This window comes from Homarus americanus, unplaced genomic scaffold (genome assembly GCF_018991925.1).
Source record: "Homarus americanus isolate GMGI-L3 unplaced genomic scaffold, GMGI_Hamer_2.0 scaffold32871, whole genome shotgun sequence".
Classification (NCBI taxonomy): Eukaryota; Metazoa; Arthropoda; class Malacostraca; order Decapoda; family Nephropidae; genus Homarus; species Homarus americanus.
The window spans coordinates 3,292,883-3,306,567 of NW_024748870.1; the positions used below are offsets into that span (position 1 = coordinate 3,292,883).

At 39.7% G+C, this 13,685-nt stretch overlaps 1 protein-coding gene across 6 annotated transcripts in view; it reads right to left on the bottom strand.

The window, feature by feature from the left end:
- The window catches only part of LOC121853167 (potassium channel subfamily K member 16-like), a 49,668-nt gene that overhangs the window by 22,753 nt on the left and 13,230 nt on the right, over positions 1-13,685 (bottom strand). For all 6 annotated transcript variants that reach the window (XR_006086269.1, XR_006086268.1, XM_042347129.1 and 3 more), the window contains 2 exons: positions 3,630-3,767; positions 1,899-2,044 (listed from right to left, as the gene is read on the bottom strand). Coding sequence is in view for 4 of the 6 variants with exons in the window: in XM_042347129.1 (XP_042203063.1) it covers positions 1,899-2,044; positions 3,630-3,767 (284 nt within the window). In the remaining 2 variants the exon portion in view is untranslated. The remainder of the gene's footprint in view (positions 1-1,898; positions 2,045-3,629; positions 3,768-13,685) is intronic.

The following is a 13,685-nucleotide window of genomic DNA, read 5'->3' on the forward strand; positions in this document are numbered from 1 at the left end:
CACTGGGGAGAGGTTAGGTTAAGTCAGATGAGGTTAGGTTAGATTGGGTTAGGTTAGCGTTAGGTAGGGGGAGGTTAGGTTAGATTTGCATTCACACGGGCCGCTAAGGCTGCATGTGAATTAGCTCTGTTACAAACTAATAGCTCTACAACAATGCGTATATACTCCAATACCACATAGGTTAGTTTTTCACGCACATGACAATAATGTGCAATATTTCTTTTTCTTGAATCAAACCAGTGTGATACTTATATGTCAGGATGTAGGCAAACATTTAATGGTAGAAGGTTATCATATAGCACCAGACTATTGTGAAATTAGCAGTAATGCAACCACAACCTTGACTACTCCCCATCATCTTGCATTTGTCACAAATATTACTTCTGAGCTGAACCCCATACCATTTCCCTTAAATATAAGTTTCAGTAATCATCATATTGCTTCTGATAAACTTAACCTCCTATCTTATATTAATGAGACACAGTTTCCTGACTTACAGGATTCTCTTCCTTTATATTTATCTTCCGGTATAATCCTACCTGGTTTTATTATACCTACCATCATATTTATCAGTTCCTTGATTGCTATGATAATTTGTTACAGGAAGATTTCTTCTAGGTACACAATAGTTTCTAAGAAAACTTTTCGGAAGGAATTACAAAAACATAAAAACAACGAAAAAGTTTAGCTAAGCATACCTTTTTGTAACAAGGTTAGGTACACCTAGGTTTTAAACCGTGAGGCCATCGGTTGGAGGTAGCCGAGCGGTGTAACAGCACCATTTGTATTATATAAATATTTACCCAAATGTATAATATCAAAATATTCACCAGGTCATTCACCAATGTGTATGAATGAATTGGTGAGTTGACATTTCCTCCGGGGAGCGAGCGAGGTCAAGCTGGGTCAGCACATCTCAGCAACACCATCTGACGCATTTCCTTTTGAGGCCTGCTTGTCCACCCTCTCTCCCTGGTGTGAGAGAGAGACTCTCTCATATCACTTGTTACCCAGTGAACACCTCACTTAAGTGTTCTCCTGAAGTGCACTAAGACACTTCCCTTAGTATAGAAGGTACAATACATTCTCAACTGAACTCAGTACCTGTGAAACTATATTTTCTACAATAAAAGAAAACCAACAAAGTGTTTACTTCAGCCCTGCCACTTATCAATTCAAGAACTAATATATATATATATATATATATATATATATATATATATATATATATATATATATATATATATATATATATATATATATATATATATTGTGTGACCAACACATTTGGTTAGGTTAGGTTAGGGTGGTAATCTTCAGGTGAAATAAGCTGGGGTGTATTGATCTTCAGGTGATCTCTTGCCTGTAATTTTGATGACATACAGTACAGTAAGGCTTTTCCCCGTTGAGTACAATTGTCCGTGGCTGAGGTCACCACCACCACCACCACCACCACCACCACCACCACCCCCACACACAACACACAGTAGTGACGTTAAGTTTACTCAGCTGCTCCGAGGATCATATTCAGTAAAAGCTGTAATTTATTCATTTATCTCGTTGAAAACACAAGTGTAAGTAAGCTTATTGTAGTAACTGATAGGGTATGTGTGTATTACAATTAGGTCACCTGTGGTATGATTCCCAAATATTCTTACGAGAGGCAATGCGAAAATGGCGAAGAAATGATACTGGATTTTCTTTTCTTAACCAGATAAGTTTTCGCATTTCATTTATGGGAGTAAGCAAGGTTAAGACACGCTCACAGCAGCTAACGTTCGATTTGATATTTTGTATACGATAATAATTCCAACCATTGTCAGATACACGAATTAATATGCCATCTATCTAGTATTTGTATTTCTACCACCACCACCACCACCACCACTCTCACTCACCTTGGACCTGAAGAGCTTGAAGAGTTGTTCGCCGAAGAACTCAGAGGTCCAAGCTAGCAGCATACCTGTGAGGGGGATGCCTACCAGAGAGTACACCATACACATGATGCGTCCAGCTGCCAACGAGGGCGAGATGTGTCCGTAGCCTGGAGGAGAGGGTGGAAGGGATGTGTCGGAATGAATGAAAAGGTGAAAGAGAGAGTAAGAGATGTGTAAGAATGAGAAGAAAATATCTACAGGCTACAGCAGCAGGAAAGAGATTAGGTCATTCTGGGGAATAAAGTAGTGAATACCGCCATGACAGAACCCCTCTTAAGCTAACAAACACAGCTCAAATCATTAATAATCATTATGGTACTTTATAAAGAAGCCTTCAATCTACTATGGACAGAAGATATCAAACGAAAAAGACTATAGATGAACTAAACACGAGTCTATGTAGTAATAATTAACTTCATTATGGCATGTGTTGAAAGGCTTCGATTCGCTTTTGTTTTGAAAATCATGTCTACCACGAGTTGGAATCCCCGTACAGTCATTTAGTTAGAAGTATCGTACTGGATCGCGTTTTTAAATAAAGAATAAAGAAATAAGTCATCGTTTTGGTATACAAGTTAACACATTAGTTAAAGGTTAAAGACTTTCATATATCGTAAATAAGCAAGGCTAAAAACACTGGACACAAATGAAAGGCATACATATTTTGCATTTATATAAGAGGATAATGAACGATATCCCTGTCTTTCTGCTATGTGTTTTGAATATATATTATCTGAGAGCCAATTTGCCAAACCACTTTTCCTTTCCACGGTGTTAGATGTAAATACTGCTTTACGTGCGGTCTGTTGGAGAGATACTTTGCGAAAACTTTATTTGGAACGTCCGTGAATCTCAGAACTTGCTATTATGACATAAATTTTCCCAGATTTGAATTAACTCGTGACGTGTTCAGTAAACTGGTTTCCGTTACGTAACATTATGATAATATTACCGATTATACATGATTTATTCTGTTTCTTAAAATAGCATAAACATATACAAAATTAACGATAAAATTTGACTAATGACCATTTATCCCTACACGTTACAAAGGTCACTGTATACAATAGTCACCGATATATATATATATATATTTCATTAAATCAAATGAAACGTGATAAATACTTGATAATGAAGGAAACAACGGTACTTGTCCCTGAAGATGTCTTGAATAAAGACAAAGCTAAGGTATCGTTGTTTCCATTATATATATATATATATATATATATATATATATATATATATATATATATATAAACTTACCTCTGCATCATCCGTGTAGCTTGTAAAGAAAAAAAAAGGTTATGAATACCATTAACCACAAATAATTAATTGAAAATAAAGATTAATTATCAGGAAGACATTTTTGATATTCAGTAAAATTACACGAAACAGGAAAGAATTTTGTATATTATTTTCTCAGCCAGCAATTCGTAAGTGTATGTTGTGTATGGATATGTATGTATGTATGTATGTATGTGTTACGTGTATCAGTATGTAAATATATATATATGTGTCATTAAATATGAAAGCATTATTTTTCGCTTCTTATATTTTGCGTACTATGAGAGAGAAACACACACACACACACACACACACACATACAGGTAGACAGAGAGACAGTACAGTACTTACCTATAGTAGACAGACACACATACAGGTAGACAGACAGACAGACAGTACAGTACTTACCTATAGTAGTAGAGACGGTCATGGAGAAGTAGAGGGCGTCGATGAAGGACCAGGGATACTTCACCTCTACCGTCACGTTCTCCTGGTGGAGGTGGGGACACACTCGCTCCACTTCCAGGGTCGCCGCCACCCTCCTATCTGCAACACACTGACACCTGGTAGCTTTACACTGCGACAGGTGGTCTTTAAACTGCGGCAGCGAGTCTTATAACTGCGACAGGTGGTTTTAGAATGTTTATTATGACACGTTATGATTGTAATAATAATAATAATAATAATAATTAAACGGTTTATTGAAAGAGAATAACAGCCAGAAGGCTGAAAATATACAGTTACATATTTGGGGAATGGGTTTCGATTTACAAATAATATACAAGTAACATAAGTGATACAAATAATATATATAATAACTAGATGGGGAAAAGCTCAAACTACAGGGCATTTCAACATAGTGACAGTGCAAGAAGTAGGATTTACTGGGAGTGAATACACTGGTTTATTACAAGTTCTTGATAATTTTTACAATGGTTGGGACTGGGCTGTTCTTATCGCGATCAGTTCGTGCACGTATGGGCTGGATGCGGTTGTGGTGTAGAACAGCAATTCTCGGGCAGGTGGTCTTTTAACTGCCGCAGGTGGTTTTAAAACTGCGGCAGGTAGTCTTTAAACTGCGGCAGGTGGTCTTAGAATGTTTATTATGCAACGTTATGTTTGTAGATCATTTTAGTTTAGCTGATCTAAGGCCTGGGTGAGCTACTGCTTCAGCTGGTATATTGGGATAATAATAATAATAATAATAATAATAATAATAATAATAATTAACGGTTTATTGAAAAAGTTCTGCAGCCCGAAGGCTGAAAATATACATTGGACATAAATGACTTATTACATACAGTGGTGGTTTAACAAAAGCCTTCATTAGAGAAAGGTAAAGGAACATACAGTGAACATACAGATTAATGTAGGATTGTACGTGTTGAACAGCAAATACGTAGTGTAGTAACGTAGTGTGTGTGTGTGTGTGTGTGTGTGTGTGTGTGTGTGTGTGTGCGCTCGCGCTTTGACTATATAAAAACATAAGAACATAAGAACATAAGGAGTCTGCAATAGGCTGGTTGGCCTGTGCATGGCAGCTCCTGTCGAGAGCTACTACCACTCTCTATCATGAATCTATCCAGCCTCCTTTTAAAACTTTCCAGCGTTCCAGCACTTACAAAGTTGCTAAGCTTGTTCCACTCGTCAACACTATTTGTGAACTAGTTCCTTCCTATCTCCCTCCTAAACCTAAACTTATCCAACTTAAATCCGTTGCTCCGAGTCCTATCCTGCTCGGATATTATAAGAACTTTATCTATATTCCCTATATTGATTCCTACCCACTTAAATACTTATATCATATCTCCCCGCACTCTTCGTCTTTCTATGGAATGCAAGTTTAGTTTTTAAACCTATCTTGATATGGAAGGTTTCTAAGTCCCGGAATCATTTTCGTCATTCTTCGCTGCACCGACTCCAGTGAATTGATATCCACTCTATAATAAGGGCACCAGATATAATCGAGGTGTGGCCTGACTGGCGCAAGATATAATTGCAATATGACCTCCGCACTCTTATTACTTACATTTCTAGATATTAAACCTAATACTCTGTTTGCCTTATTTTGAACATTAACGCACTGTTTTCTAGGCCGTAGGGCCTGGGCTTACAATTACCCCTAAGTCTCTTTCACAAGTCGACTTCTCTAGGTTGATGTTGTTAAGGCTGTATACATTGATATACATATTTGTTCTTCCAATACTAAGTACGCTGCACTTGCTGGTGTTGAATTTCATTTGCCATTTTTCTGGCCACCCCTGCAGTTTATTTAAATCCTCCTGTAATGCATTTGCATCCTGCCCTGAATTAATCTGCTGCCCTATTTTGGAATCATCCGCAAACTTGCTTATGTCACTGCTGATCCCAGTATCTAGATCGTTTATGTAGATTATGAACAAGAGTGGGCCTAGTACTGACCCCTGGGGAACCCCACTGGTTACACAGCCTCACTCAGATTTAACACCATCTACAGTACGCTGACCCTCTGCGTTCTATCGGTGAGCCATGATTTTATCAATATAACTTTGAGTGCAGACACGCGCGTGCTTGTGTAGGAATGTTTATGTATCTCGACTGTGTTCTTCCAGTTAATTTACCCCATGTATATATATAAATTATAATAAATTGCACCATGTATACATATGAATGATCAGGGTTAAAAATATCCAAGATGGCTGTCGTGCCTTTTGTAATAAATATCAATGTCAAGTGAAAATATGAAAGTTATTGTAAATGTTATTGTATTTCCTTCGTCCATGGTCAGACGTAGCTAACACACACACACACACACACACACACACACATTCAACACTCCCCAGATGCATACAAAAACCCACACCCGTGTATTAAGCAAGCTGGGGGATGGATGGGATGGGCAGCGGCAGGGAGGGAGGGAAGGAGAGAGGAACAAAGGAAGTGGAGGAGAGGTGGAGGAGGAGGAAGGAAGGAGGAAGAGGAGGAAGGAGAGGGAGGGAAGGAGGAGAGAGGGAGGGAGGGGAGAGGAGGCAGAGGTGAGGGAGGAAGGGGGGGACAAGAGAAAGGGGAAGGAAGAAGGAAGAACGAATGGAGAATGGGCAGGAGGAAGAGGAAAGGAAGAAGAGGGGGGAGGAGGAGGAGGCCACCAGCAACACAACTCCCCATAAAGTGAAACTGTACTCTGTAATGACTGCTTCATGTGGTCCCGGATTCTCAAAGATTCGTAAGTTATATTTTCTCTCGTAACTCAGGGACTTAAGGGGATGTACGAGTGTTTACTGACTTAAGATACGTACAGAAAGATGACGGTATGATGACGGTAAGATACGATAATAGACAGCAAGAGACGGCATATGATACGATTCTTAAATTCTCTCGCTAGAATATCGTATGTACAGGGTGATCGAAAAGTCCCTGTGCATCTGTAATAAATTTGGAGTTGTTCTTTGTTATACCTACATTGTTATCTACCTTGTTCAACTTACAGTAAATATTGGTAATGGTCACAGTAAATATTGGAAGTGGATAACTATTGTCAATATTTTAGTGTAATTAAAAAATGGGAAATAATGTATATGAATAAGGAACAAGTACGAGGACATTTACTGTATTGCAGGTGCACAGGGACTTTTCGATCACCCTGTGACTCTCAGATAGAAGACCAATGACTGATATCTAAAGGACACAGACTAAAATAATTAAGACTCCCAGCATACAAACAATCAACCACCATCACCACAATCAACCAAAAATAACCAAAATTTATGTATAAAAATTCATTCACACTGACGCATCACACTGCTGACTCACGCACTCCTCCTCGGCGGCATACTGAAGGGTGACCCGTTGACTACAGCTAACAGATGGGCGAGAGCTTACGTTACCATTATTTTATAACAAGCAACAAGCATAACGAGATGTAACAAGGAGATAACTGCCCCTTGTTTATCATTCCATCTTACCTCATTATAACTTCGCTAAACAACACAATAAACAACCGAAAAAATAATTGCTCTCGTCCTTAAAACGATACTAAAAACAGAAGGCATTTATTTTAATATTTAGTTCAAGTAATTTATTAATCTTTTTATTTTATTTTGAATGTAGAGAGAATAGTATTGCACTAAATTAATATGGTGAGAAATAAGGAGTTAGGAATTTATTATGATAATCTGTATCAGGAAAATATTTACATTCATGATCCTTTGTGGGATTCTGCACAGTTCCACTCACTTATACCTGAACATAGAAAGTGGTAGATAAATAAATGTATAAACATATATAGATAAGTAAGTAGACATGCCACCAGCACTGTCTATACTATGCCTTTATATAGTATAATGCATATGCTGAATTGTCTATATACATGCTGAACTGTATAACTGTATCATCTGTATATAAGCTGAATCAATGTAAGCTTGTACAACGATTTTTTACTGACTATCTATCTATATATCCATCCTTTCGCGTATGTATGTATGTATGTATGTATGTATGTATGTATGTATGTATGTATGTATGTATGTTTCACGTATAGGTTTGGTTGGTCTACATGTGTCACCAACGCGTGTGGGTGTTACTGTGGGTCGAGACGCTCCAGGAAATGACCTTTGAAGTCATGGTTAAGTCATATGGCACAGTGTGTGTCATTGGAGTTGGTGTATCATAGTTTAAATATGATGGTAGTTAGGATCTTGATTTATGTGGATCTATATTTTATTGTACTAGCAAAGGGATATATTGACGTAGTGGTGTGTGGGTTGATCTTGGGGAAATGTTAATAGCATGGGGATAACCTAACTTAACCTGACTTGACCTCGCCTGACTAGCGAGGTCATCTTAAGATTATATCTTGCGCTTGTGAGACCCACCTGGATTACGCAGTTCAGTTCTGGTCACCGTATTACAGAATGGATATATAATCCTTGGAAAGAGTCCACAGGAGAATGAGAAGACTAATTCCAGGCATTAGGAACCTTGAGTACAGAGACAGGTTAAAGCATCTTGTAAGCACGGACCAGGCCTACGGCCTAGAAAACAGTGCGTTAATGTTCGAAATAAAGCAAACAGAGTATTAGGTTTTATATCTAGAAGTGTAAGTAATAAGAGTGCAGAGGTCTTATTGCAACTATATCTTGCGCTAGTCAGGCCGCACCTCGATTATGCGGTTCAGTTTTGGTGCACTTATTATAGAATGGATATCAATTCACTAGAGTCGGTGCAGCGAAGAAGGACGAAAATGATTCCGGACTTAGAAAACTTCCATATCAGGATAGGTTAAAGAAACTAAACTTGCATTCCTAGAAAGACGAAGAGTGTGGGGAGATATGATAGAAGCATTTATGGGTGAAAGGAATCAATAAAGGAGATATAGATAAAGTTCTTATAATATCCGAGCAGGATAGGAGTCGGAGCAACGGATTTAAGTTGGATAAGTTTAGGTTTAGGAGGGAGATAGGAAGGAACTGGTTCACAAATAGGGTGGTGGACGAGTGGAACAAGCTTAGCAACTTTGTAGTAAGTGCTGGAACGCTGGAAAGTTTCAAAAAGAGGCTGGATAGATTCATGGATGATAGAGAGTGGTAGTAACTCTCGATAGGAGCTGCCATGCACAGGCCAACCGGCCTATTGCAGACTCCTTATTTTCTTATGTTCTTATGTTCATCTTAATTTGCACTCCCTCTAGAGACGTAGAGCGAGGGGCCACATGATAGAGGTGTATAAATGGAAGTCAGTACTAAACAAAGGGGACATTACAAAGGTACTCAAACTATCCAACCAGGAGCGAACTCGTAACAATGGTTTTAAATTAGACAAATTTAGATTTCGGCGTGAAATAGGTAAACACTGGTTTGGAAACAGAGTAGTGGATGAATGGAACAAGTTACCAAATATCATCATTAACTCGAATACGCTGGATAGCTTCAAACATAGGTTGGATGCTTATATGAGCAATAGGGTTTGGGTGTAAATGGGACTGCCCAGTATCGGCCAATAGGCCCGCTGCAGTTTCCTTCATTCTTATGTTCTTATGTATCATGGGGCAATGCAGGTGTGCTCCATCCTTCAGGTTAGGTCAGATGAAGCCGTGAGGTATTGCTGTGTTTTTGTGCTTTTCCTTCGAGTTGAAATTGCCACTTTTGTATATCACTTGTGGGTTGATCGTCAATCTTTGCACTGTACTGTTGGTGTGAGGATGTTGATAAATCCAGATGGGAAGGAGGAGATGGGGAGGACGGCCCGACAGACCGGGCTGGCAGCTGTCGCCATGGTCAAGAGACCATGGCGTGCTTGTAATTATTAGCTTATATTGTCATGTTTAGCCTCATTAATGGTCCAATTATCTTGAATGACATTTAAGTTTTCTTTGCTTTATTTGGACGCATTAAATCCACTTGTACACATGATTAACGCTCCTGACTTGAGGCATCAACACGAGTCATCTCTAACACTAGCACTTATTATTAACAGGACAGCCCAAGATTGCGGGTCAGCAAGGCCAAAGATAATACGTATTTTATTAACACACACACGCACACACTGGAAGCCTTTCATTAAAAATTTTATAGGTTAGGTCAGGTTAGGTTAGGTTAGAGTCAGGTTAGTTTAGTTCAGTTCAGGTCAGGACTAGGATAGGTGTTCCTCTTAAGTTTCGAATTCTCATAGGTACGTAAGGCAATTTTTTCTTCGGATATGAGTTAAGAAAATATTTTAAACTTTCCCGTAGAGTCACAGTACAATTTTGCTTTAGCTTAGAATTACAGACCTACTTTTATTTATCTCTGTGTTTAATCGTTCTGCTTAATTGAGTATCTGCTTTCCTGCTTATTTACTTATTTTATTTCCTTATCTTCTGTTCTTCATCACAAATTGGTTACTCCCCTATTGCTAATACGTTTTCACTCTCTCTCTCTCAATGTTTTCCTCCGATAGAACACTTGGATAGGTTCTATAGTTCACGTCCTTGTTCCATATTCAAGCTCACGTACGTACCCTGTAAACACGCATATAAGCTTAGTAATAGGAACACGTACAGAGGTCTGACTACGGACTACACACACACCCACACACGTATATTCGTACATATATGATCACAAACACCTTAAGTAGTGCAGAAACATACACACAAGTAGAGCATATATACTGTATGTCTGTAAGTCGTATGTGCAGCTGTGTGTTTATGTCAACACTCTGGACATCTGGAGGGGTTGGCCTGACACACACACACATATACATACAAGGTTCGTTCGCTTATTCCTTCCGAGTAAGAAAACGAATGAATCCAGTTTTGGAAGAATTTCGTTGGCATGTCGATTAATTCTCACTAGCTGCCATCATGTGACGTAACTTCAGTGTTGAGCCGGTAGATGGCGTTGTATGTGATCTATCTAATACGGGCAAGAATTTAACATAGAAACCTTGATGATAATATAAACACAGGAAGGGTAATAGTTTTAGTACTGTATTATGGAACCTACAGGGGCTGTGTAACGAGTGGGGTTCCCCAGGGGTCAGTACTAGGCCCACTCTTGTTCATAGTCTATATAAACGATCTAGATACTGAGATCAGCAGTGACATAAGCAAGTTTGCGGATGACACCAATATAGGGCGGCAGATTAATTCACGGCAGGATGCAAATGCATTACAGGAGGATCTAAATAAACTGCAGGAGTGGTCAGAGAAATGGCAAATGAAATTCAATACCAGCAAGTACAGCGTACTTAATATTGGTAGAACAAATACTGTCAATGTATTCAGCCTTAACAACATCAACCTAGAGAAGTCGACTTGTGAAAGAGACCTAGGGGTACTTGTAAGCCCGGACCTACGGCCTAGAAAACAGTGCGTTGATGTTCGAAATAAGGCAAACAGAGTATTAGGTTTTATATCTAGAAGTGTTAGCAATAAGAGTGCGGAGGCCATATTGCAACTATATTTTGCGTGAGTCAGGCCGCACCTCGATTATGCGGTTCAGTTCTGGTGCCCTTATTATAGAATGAATATCAATGCACTGGAATCGGTGCAGCGAAGAATGACGAAAATGATTCCGGGACTTAGAAACCTTCCATATCAAAATAGGTTAAAGAAACTAAACTTGCATTCCCTAGAAAGACGAAGAGTCCAGGGAGATAAGATAGAAGTATTTAAGTGGGTGAAAGGAATCAATAAAGACGATATAGATAAAGTTCTTATAGTATCCGAGCAGGATAGGACTCGGAGCAACGGATTTAAGTTGGATAAGTTTAGGTTTAGGAGGGAGATAGGAAGGAACTGTCACAAATAGGGTGGTTGACGAGTGGAACAAGCTTAGCAACTTTGTAGAAGTGCTGGAAAGTTTTAAAAGGAGGCTAAATTGATTCATGGATGATAGAGAGTGGTAGTAACTCCCGCCAGGAGCTGCCATGCACAGGTCAACCGGCCTATTGCAAACTCCTTATTTTCTTATGTTATTATGTTCTTATAAGCATTTTGATCGCTTTGTTGGGTATCATTGGTCTGATTGCCTTACAGATATATCATTATTTGTATACCCACACTGTCTAGGTACACCAGTGACAAATTCTTTACAACGCTGTTATAGAATTTTTCATTAGTATGCTGAACTATATATAAACTGAATCAAATGTTAACGCGTATGACGATAGATAGATATATAGAGATCGTCATCGCAATAATTCTATATTTGCCGTCAAGATATGATACTGACAGCTACTGTCCTCTTGTTTCGCTTTAATACAACCCACGTTGTACTGCTTCACTCACTTATGTTAATGAATATCAGCTCCACTGTAAAATATGTACATAATTATAATATAAATGTAAAACAAATAAATATATAATGTTTCCTGGGTTAGTTATAGGCGAGAATCAACCCAAAACTATAAACTAGGAGGTACTAGCCAAGCCTATAATGTTTCCTGGGTTAGTTATAGGCGAGAATCAACCCAAAACTATAAACTAGGAGGTACTAGCCAAGCCTATAATGTTTCCTGGGTTAGTTATAGCGAGAATCAACCCAAAACTATAAACTAGAGGTACTAGCCAAGCTTATAATGTTTCCTGGAGTTATAGGCGAGAATCAACCCAAACTATAAACTAGGAGGTACTAGCCAAGCCTATAATGTTTCCTGGGTAAGTTATTGGCGAGAATCAACCCAAAACTATAAACTAGGAGGTACTAGCCAAGCCTATAATGTTTCCTGGGTAGATAGGCGAGAATCAACCCAAATTATAAACTAGGAGGTACTAGCCAAGCCTATAATGTTTCCTGAGTTGTTGTTATGAATCAACCCAAAACTATAAACTAGGAGGTACTAGCCAAGCCTATAATGTTTCCTGGGAAGTAGGTAGGCGAGAATCAACCCCAAACTATAAACTAGGAGGTACTAGCCAAGCCTATAATGTTTCCTGGGTAGAGGAAGCGAGAATCAACCCAAAACTATAAACTAGGAGGTACTAGCCAAGCCTATAATGTTTCCTGGGTTAGTTATTGGCGAGAATCAACCCAAAATGACTTAGGCTCGTAACTGGTAACAGGCCAGCGGGGTTAGTTTATTGCACCGGAAACTGAACATCTAGTTATCAACATCACTCTCCTTTACCAACACTGACCGTATATTGAGGGTAAACTGAGATGATTAGTGTCGTTGAGCTGGAGGGAGGCAGATGGTGTGAGGGAGGGAGGGAGGGTAAGTGTGTGTGAGGAGGGAGGGAAGGAGGGAGGGAAGGGTAAGTGTGTGTGAGGGGGAGGGAGGGAGGGTAAGTGTGTGTGAGGGAGAGGAAGAAGGGGTGTGAGGGAGGGAGGGAAGGAGGGAGGGAAGGGTAAGTGTGTGTGAGGGAGGGAGGAGGGAGGGAGGGAGGGAGTAAGTGTGAGGGGAGGGAGGGAAGGAGGGAGGGAAGGGTAAGGGAGGAGGGAGGGTGTGTGTGAGGGTGTGGGAGGGAGGGAGGAGGTAAGTGTGTGTGAGGAGGGAGGAGGGTAAGTCTGTGTTAGGGAGGGAGGGAAGGTAAGTGTGTGTGTGAGGGAGGGAGGGAAGGGTAAGTGTGTGTTAGGAAGAGTAGGTTAGGTTAGGTTAGGTGGTTAATCTTAAGGTGATATATACTGGGGGCTAACCACCATGTGATGTGTCTCATCTTATGCTGCACAAATGGCAAGCGCGTGTCAGGCAATTGTTACACTTGTGAGACGGAAGTGAGAGATGCTGCCGGGAACTGAGGGAGAGGAGGAGGAAGAGAAGATGAAGAAGGCACAGGAGTAAAAACATCATGAGAAGACTTTGGAGGAAGAGTAGGTGAAGAAGACAAATAAAGTGTAGGAAGAGGCGGAAAAGATGAACGGGAATGAGGTAAAATGAGGAGGAGAAGGAGGAATAAGAGAAGGAGAGTAAGGAAGTGAAGAAGGAGGAGGGGAGGGGGGCGAAGCATGGCACACGTGTCCACTGCTGCCTCACACGCAACCTATTACGTTATCACCACTAGTTAGCTCA